Genomic DNA, 8,343 nt, shown 5'->3' on the forward strand with positions numbered 1-8,343 from the left:
AAATAAAATGGGCCTGACAGATTTTCCTGTTAAGTTGTTGAGTTCTTTTCTTTCCCAGGCATTGAACATTTTGGAACACCTTTTAAATAATAAGTTGTTATGTAAACTAAGATGATAGTAACACTGAAAGAAATTACAAAAGAAAACATGCTAGATAGCAGGCTTTCACACAAGCACCTACTCGAACGTCTGTTTTCTTTTAATGTTTGTTCTTAGTTGTTCATATAACGTAACCCAGCTTCTGAACTCACAGCAAACACGCTGCAAAGTCAAGACATGCCTACAGTAATTCACCATGAATTTAGACCGTTGTACATTGTGAATTATTCTGCCTGTACATGCTAAGTTCTTTACTCTTATAGACATATGCACGCAATTATGAGAGCAAAGACTTTAAATATTTTCCTGCCATCATCCCTCAGCTTGTAAATATCTTTTTTTCAAGTTATTATATTGTGCCAGGATGTTAGGTTTTTAGGTTTGCTGTCTTAGTTGGTGACTTAAAATCATTACATGAGTTTTAGGTTGGGATTAGCATAGACTCTCTCTGAAATGGCACTGTTTTAGTTACTTTTCTATTACTATGAAGAGACACTATCAGCAAGGGAACTTAGAAGAGAAAGCATTTAGCTGCGGGCGGTTTGTCTATGACTGCTCTTGGCAGCAGGCAGGCTGGCATTGCCCTGGAGCAGTAGCTGAGAGCTTTCATCCTTATGTGCAAGTAGGAAGCAGAGAGCGCACTCACTGGGAATTGTGTGGGCTTCTGAAACCTCACCACTCCTCCAACAAGGCTACCCCTCCTCGTCCTTCCCCCAAAGCATGAAAATATATGAACCTACAGAGGTCATTCCTGTTCAAACCACCACACATTCTCTGGTCCCAGAAGCTTGTAGCCATATCATTAACGCAAGACACATTTACTCCAAATTCAAAAGGCCCCACAGTGCTTCACTGTTTTCAGTACTGTTTAAAAGTTTAGAGTCTCTTCTGAGATTCAAGGCAATCTCTTTAACTGTAACCTCCTGTAAAATCAAAATAAAATTATATACTTCCAACATACAATAACATATAATATACAGGACCATTCTAAAAAAGGAAATACTGGGTAAAAGCAAGACTGAAGCCATGCAGAGCAAAGTCCCAAGTCCTGCAGCTTCCTGCCCAGCGTCAAAGGGCTTGGGTGGCTCCTCCAGCTGTGCTGTCTGCCGCATGCTTCTCTCTCTTGAGCTGTTTCTACTCCTGAGTGCAGCTCTTCCCAGGAGATATCACTAGCTTCTGGATCCACATTTTGGAGTCTCCAACACAATTCAGGCTTCACTTTTAACAGCTTCCCTCAGGCCTACCCTGGGCCTCCTGTTGAAGTTATTTTCATAAAACAGTGTAAGTTTCTCTCTTAACCCAGCCATCATACAAATAATTGAGACTCTTTAAAATTTCTTAAAAATAGGCTTCACAACACAATCTTGAGCAACTGAAGTCTGTTCTTAACTCTCTATGTTTTCCTTACTCCATCTTTGCCACAATCCCCATTTTAGTTCTTTCTTTGGTCTAGCTGAATCCTTTTCATCTCTCCTGCACCTCTGCCTGTGGCTGAGTCTCCAGCTGAGTCCCCAACTTCCTCTTCTAACTCCTCCTCCCCTGGCTGGCAGGAAGTCCATCCCTACTCTCTCCCCTGCTCATAAATTGGCTGTAAGCTGCTTTATTGACATACCAGGGGGACAGCTGGGGAGCAAAGGTTACACATGTAGACACAACAAAGCTTGCAACCAGATATGGAGGGGGGGGGGACAGAAATCAACATTTGAATTACAGATAGCCCTATGCCAACAACCTCCAAGAAGGGACACACTCCCCTGTCACACACCTGGTCTCAGAAGCTTTCCTTAACCGAGGAGGACGATTCCACAATCTCGTTATTCCTGATCTTTGAATTACATTTGCATAAGGGTTGATTTCTTCATGTTTTTCTTTGTTATATAAGCTTTCCTTCAATTTCTAGGCCTTTTCTTTCCACAACCTGTAGGATTAGCTGGGTGGGGTGTAGCCCCGAGGATACCACCCCCTTTAACCTCCACCCCTATGTCTTTCACCACAAACCAAGGCTCCTATATAACATTACCTTTCCGGTGCTCTTTTGATCCTCAGAATGTGTTTATATTTCTTTTTGCCCTGCTTGCTTTTTTATATTGAAGATCTGCATATCAGTGGTCACTAATTACCACACAACTGAGTTATCCTAAACTGTCCTGATATCTCCTCTACTAAGAATATTAAGCCAAAACTCTTCAACTTAGCCTCAGGCAGATTCTTAGGACAAGGACAAAAAGCAGCCACTTTCTTGGTCAAAATATTGCAAGAATGGTCTTTGGCTTGTTGCTAATATTATTCCGCTCTGAAACCTCTACCACTGGGCTTCTATAAATGCCCCATCACTTTCAGCAGTACTGTTTTCCAGGGTTGTACTAGGCTAGCGCATTAAGCCTTCCTTGCTTTCAGCATTTAACAGCTTTCCTGTCCAAGGTCTCAAATGTTTTCCTTATTTCTCCAAAAAGAAGCATGGTCCGGTCTGTCACAGCAATATCCCAGTGCCTGGTACCAGCTTATATTTATAGCTTACTTACTTTTCTATTGCTTTGAAGAGACATCCTGGCAGAGGCAACCTGGAAACAGTTTGGTTGGGGGCCTGCGTACAGTTTCTGAAGGGAGGCCACTATTACCATGGCAGGGAGCATCATGGCACACAGGGTAGGATTGGTTCTGGAGAAGTAGCCGACAGCTACATCCAGATGCACAAGTTGGAGGTAGAGAGAGACACCTTCTCCAAAAATGCCACACCTCCTAGTACTTCCCAAAATACATCTCCCAATTCGGAACCAAATATGAGCCTGTGGGAACCATTCTAATTCAAACCACCATAGGCCCTGAGTGTACTTACGCAGTTTTGTACAACATCCATAGACAAAGTGTGTTGTGAGCCTTGACAGTTACACAATCAGCTAATCAAACTCAAAGGCTTTGAAGATGTCCTGTGTTATGAGATAGCAAATGTTCCACTATGATTTAACTATGTAAAAATAAGCAACCACCTCTATCTATCTCATTAGTTTGTTAATATGTATTCATCTTTAATAAATGGTAAAACTATAGTTGTAACAAGTACTTCAATTATTAAATATTGGATTTGTATACCTATTTTACATATCTGTATACGAGAGTCTGTGTAAAACTTTTGGGGATGAAAAGAAATGATGTGTGGGAAAAGTTTAAGAAGCACCCAATAGAGCTTGTGACATAGTGCAGTGAGTCTGAATATTTTTCCCCCTCATTTTAAATTTCAAGCTCATAGAGTACCCTGTCTTCTTGTGTCCTCCCTACCTGTTTGTTATCCAGTATATACTAGGGGTGTAAGTTTATGTTAATAAAAATAAGACTGTTGTTTTAAAAATCAACTATCAGATATTTGTGTTATTGCTAGCACTATGACATTGTAGTTCCAACAGGCATACTCCCATGGCTAACCACTTCTTACGAAAATTGTATTGACCACCATTTTACAGAGAGCCGGTGTTCCCCAAGCTTGCCCACGTCACTTAGCTGGTTAACAGCGGCTCAGAGGTTGGAATCTTGTGCTCCTCACCTTGGTTTCTCTGCTGTGGCACGGTGCTTAGTGTGTTTGGGAACAGTGGTCAGGTTGTGTGCTTAGGTAGGTAGTTACTGAAAGCCTCCGATGAATGGTGAAGCTTGCGTGTGTGCACCCATAGCAACTTGCAGGCTGCTGCTGCCGCCGTGCAGTTCACAGCAGTAAGAAATTACAGCTATGAAGTGCTAACGAAATAGTTTTATGGGTGGGGGCACCACAACATGAGGAACTGTGTTAAAGGTCCCACATTAGGAAGGTTGAGAACCGGTGCTTCAAATCATACGCTATGTGCTTAGGTTGTGTGAAAAGCAGCTTATTGAATTAAAACCAGAGTGGCCATTTCTCTTTCATACAACTAGCTTGATTAGAGTACAAGTGACAGTAGAGGACGAGTGAGCGTGTCCTTATATCTGACAGATTCCATCTAAGACTCCCAGGGAGACGTATCTCATTCTTACTCCCTTGTGGGTTTTGCCTTTTCCTCTTTCCTGTTGCGTTTATCTCTTGGAATGTGTATCTTCTTCTTAAGTGTCTCTGGAAGAAAAATTGTTTTTAAAAATATTGTTAACAAGCCAACGGACACATCCTTACAGGAGTAAATTAGTACTATGACTTTAGTCATTTATTTACTCTCAGCATTGACCATATCTGCTTTGTAAATACTTAACTGGGTCTAATATATGCACTTAAACCTGTTTTGTTGTTACTCTGGACATATATTGATATTGTTTTAAATATTCATTGGAATTTTTGGTTTTTTATTTTATTCATATTTCAAGATTGACATTTCTCTAGTTACTGTTTTTGTCCGTTGTTGTTTAATAAAGTGAAGCAGACACACTGTTTCCAGAATGTCAGCTTAATTTTATATTGAGAGGTATTGTGGACTAAAAATCTTACGGATCTTGTGATAAAGCTTTGTATGCAGTTTATTTTAAAAATACTGGCAAAGTATTATATGATTTTAGGTTATTAAATTGTGATCTCATTGTATAATACAGAGTCAGTATAATTCCCAGAAGACTTTAGCTTGTACCTGTGGTGATGTTTGCAGCGCTTTTTGGAGTAAAGGCTGATGACAGTTGATGACCATGCTTAAAATGTGATATTCACACAAAGCAGAGGCTTTATAGGAATTTGGTTTGTTTTGCACAGCTTAGTAGAATAGAATTAAGCTATGAATGGGGTGTGTTTTCTTAATTTTCAAACTTAAAAGAGATTGCCAGGTTAGATATATTTTATCTACAATTTCTTGTTTGATGATATTTATAATAAAATTTAGAAAATTATCATGTAGTAAATACCCAAGTATTTTATATAAAGGAAAAAGGGAGCACTTGTTAAAAGTCAGCCTAACTGTGGATGGTTGCTGGGTTCTTGGTGAGAGCAAGAGTGGTTTTGCAGAGCAGATTGTGTTTTGTTTTACTGTTTGGGAATGGTATACATAAAAGCTACAGCAGGAAATTTAATTTAACATAATTTAAAATAAAAAGTACCATAATGCCTATAATTGTAAAAATGTTATAGAGTCCTCAGGAGATTAGCTTGACCTCCTTGTGTTATAGTTGAGTCAAGGTCCAAAGAAAGTGGGTGTCTTGCTCATTATACCTTGCCTAGGAGTTAGCAGAGCTAAAGAAGTGAAACTCCTGTTTGCATGGTGTTAGTTTTCCTTAAAAGTTGTCAGATAAACAGACTGTTTAATTTGTGCTTCTAAATGTGATTGCATTTGATAGGAGAACTATGGATTTGATAAAATTGAGGTTCGGGACAACGGTGAGGGCATCAAAGCGGTTGATGTCCCTGTGATGGCGGTGAAATACTACACCTCAAAGATAAACAGTCATGAAGACCTTGAAAACCTGACAACCTATGGTTTTCGTGGTGAAGCCTTGGGGTCAATATGTAGTATTGCAGAGGTAAGGAAATTATGTTGACTATTTTATAAATTTCATGACTGAATACTAGAATTAAAAGAAAAACCAGTTCTTTGTCAGTAGCTTTACTTTTTATACTTATGGTAAAATATACTTAATATAAAATCTGCCACTTTAAACTACAATTTGTTGGTGTTAGGTACATTTATACTGTTGTACGTTTATCAACATTAATTTGTTTCTGGGTCATTTTCATCTTCCCAAGTTACAATCCAGCACTCATTAAATAAAGCCCCTTTCTCTCCCGTGTCTGTCATCTGCTGTTTTTCTTTCTGTCTGTATAAATCAGCATTACAGGTACCTCATAAAAATGGAAGAAGACACCTTTTGTGTCTGGCTTATTTCACTTTATATAATGCCTTCAAAATTTGTTCCTCTTATGATGTAACACTTAGAGGGTTTCATAAACAAGGTGTGCTGGCATGCCAGTAGTTCTAGTGGCAGGGAAGGTGCGCTATGAGCACGGAGTCTGAGGCCACCCTGGGCCTCATAGTCAAATACCCAAGAGTATATGCATGGTCGAGTACCCAAGAGTATATACATTTTACTTACCATTCATTGACTATTGCATTCATGGCTTGCTGTCACCTTCTGGATGCCATGAAAACAGTTGCTCTGATCATAGCTCTTCAAAGACCCCTCCTTGCCATCAGGGGTTTTAGTGAAGTAGACCTTACTATTGCATATGATATGATAATGATGCCTTTAATATTTTGGGGAATAGGAAATGTGTGTTTTATGATATTAATGTTCACCAGAGGAGGATGTTTAATAAGCCATTAGCTTATAAAAGCTTTATTTAAAAGCTCAACATTTAAATGTAACATGTTTTAGAGCCTTTATCCTAAATTATGAAACTAAAGGTAGCTTATAGTATATATACTTTCCTGTACCTGCTTGATCATAAAAGCTGTTTTGTTAAGAGGCATGCACTGAATTGTTTTTAAGTCTATGGAATGCACTGTAGAATACCACTTTGGTAAATCTAGGTGATGAGATTGAGTTCTACAGCTGTGAAATAACTTGCTCTACCCAGTAGATGCCTAGGGATGGAGTGGATGATGCAACTTCGGTCATCTGACTGCTGGGTAGGCACTTGTGCCTGGCACACTCAGTTGTCTTACACTGCTCCTGCTCCAGGCCTTGTTACTAGTTATAACCTCCGTCTCTTGTCTGCATGGATCTCAGTTTTGCTTGTTTGACTTGTCTAGCTCTCTTTGTTAAATTGCTGCTATGTAGGTATTTGGCCCTGTCAGTGTTTGAAGCTGCCTGTGCTGGTAAGGATGACACAGTAACAGTGAGGGTCTTTTTAATTCCTGAAAATTCCCCCAATGCCATATCATATTTCACTCGTGCTGAGGCTAGAAGACCCTTTGTAGGTAAGAGTGGTTAAGTGCCAGAAAGTAATCACATTAATAGCTAGTGTTTAGGAAAAGTGGGGTGAACATGAGTTACTGCCGTGTCCTCTCTGGTCATTGGGTGTCTAGTGGTCTGATGTCAGCAGTGTTGATTCTCCAGACTCACCGTAGTCCTTCCCGTGTGTGTGTGTGTGTGTGTGTGTGTGTGTGTGTGTGTGTGTGTAGGAAATTGTGTGTACTCTTGAACCTCTAACTGAAGCCTAGCACACACTCTGTGCTTCTTCCTCCTTTTACTCAGCACTTGGCTTTATTTATAATTCAATTGAGACTCCAAATAGATTTTGGAGAAAAGTAAATGGAGGGCACAGCTGGGAATTGCCCATCTTTCTCCTGGAGAATGTACATAGCAACCTACAGCCTTGGAACTGGCACAGAAAGCACAGTTTAAAAATGCGGTGGAGAACTCTGAGCTTCCCAGCACTCCTCCTGTGGTTTGAATTTTGGTTGGCTTTTTTAGTGCACGAATATATGATAATTTTTTGTTTTGTTTGTTTGTTTTGAGACAGGATTTCTCTATGTGGCCTTGGCTGTCCTGGATTCCCTTTGTAAACCAGGCTAGCCTCGAACTCACAGTGATCTGCCTGCCTCTGCCTCTGCTTGGATTAAAGGTGTGAGCCACCACACCTGGCTGAATATTTGATAATTTAGCTATTATCTAAAGTAGCAGATAGAATTTAAACTTTATATTGTGGGAGCATTGTCAGGAAATAATGTATTTTGATGTGTCTGTTTTCTGAAGAGGTGTCCAGCCTTTGAAAGGTTGTACCAGTTTTGCCTGCTAGGTGGCAGCACCACACTTAGTCTTGATAATGTGACTTCCTCACCTCACTGTCTTCTGACTTTACAGCTTTGCTTGTCTGTTCATCTTGTTTGCCTGCTTGTTTCTTGTTTCTTTTTCTTTTTTTTAAATTTTAATTATATTCACTTGATAACCACATTTATCACTTTGTCTTTTATTTTTGAGATATTCAAAAGGCCTCAAGTACAAATAATTGAAATAATTTTACTTATCAAAATTACCAAAGAATTATCAAAGTATCACAATGGTAGAAAACTTTAAATCCTTTAAAATTTATAATTTACATGTTGCAGTGTTGTGTCAGTTTGTCTTAAAAAGCATTAAAATGTCCTCTTCATAAATCTATTACAAACTCACATGCATGTATGTTTGTTTATGTTTGTGTGCACACAGACAAGAGCTAACTCTTTTGTATATTCCTGATCAAAATAAAGGCATTATCTATTCTCCAGAAGGTTCCGTATGCCCATTTTGGTTACACTCCTCAAAGGTAACTGCTTTCTGACTCATATTGGCAAAGATCCGTTCTACCTGTCCTTAACCTTTAGGCAT

General features: G+C 39.3%; 1 protein-coding gene across 2 annotated transcripts in view; it reads left to right on the top strand.

The window, feature by feature from the left end:
• The window catches only part of Pms1 (PMS1 homolog 1, mismatch repair system component), a 99,547-nt gene that overhangs the window by 9,330 nt on the left and 81,874 nt on the right, over window positions 1-8,343 (top strand). Inside the window, exon 3 of one of the 2 annotated variants that reach the window (XM_051153781.1) lies at window positions 5,374-5,556. In XM_051153781.1, coding sequence (XP_051009738.1) covers window positions 5,374-5,556 — 183 coding nt within the window. Of the gene's footprint in view, window positions 1-5,373; window positions 5,557-8,343 lie in introns of those variants that run through there. The other variant, XM_051153780.1, reaches the window with a different exon arrangement.

Source organism: Acomys russatus, chromosome 12, assembly GCF_903995435.1.
Source record: "Acomys russatus chromosome 12, mAcoRus1.1, whole genome shotgun sequence".
NCBI lineage: Eukaryota > Metazoa > Chordata > Mammalia > Rodentia > Muridae > Acomys > Acomys russatus.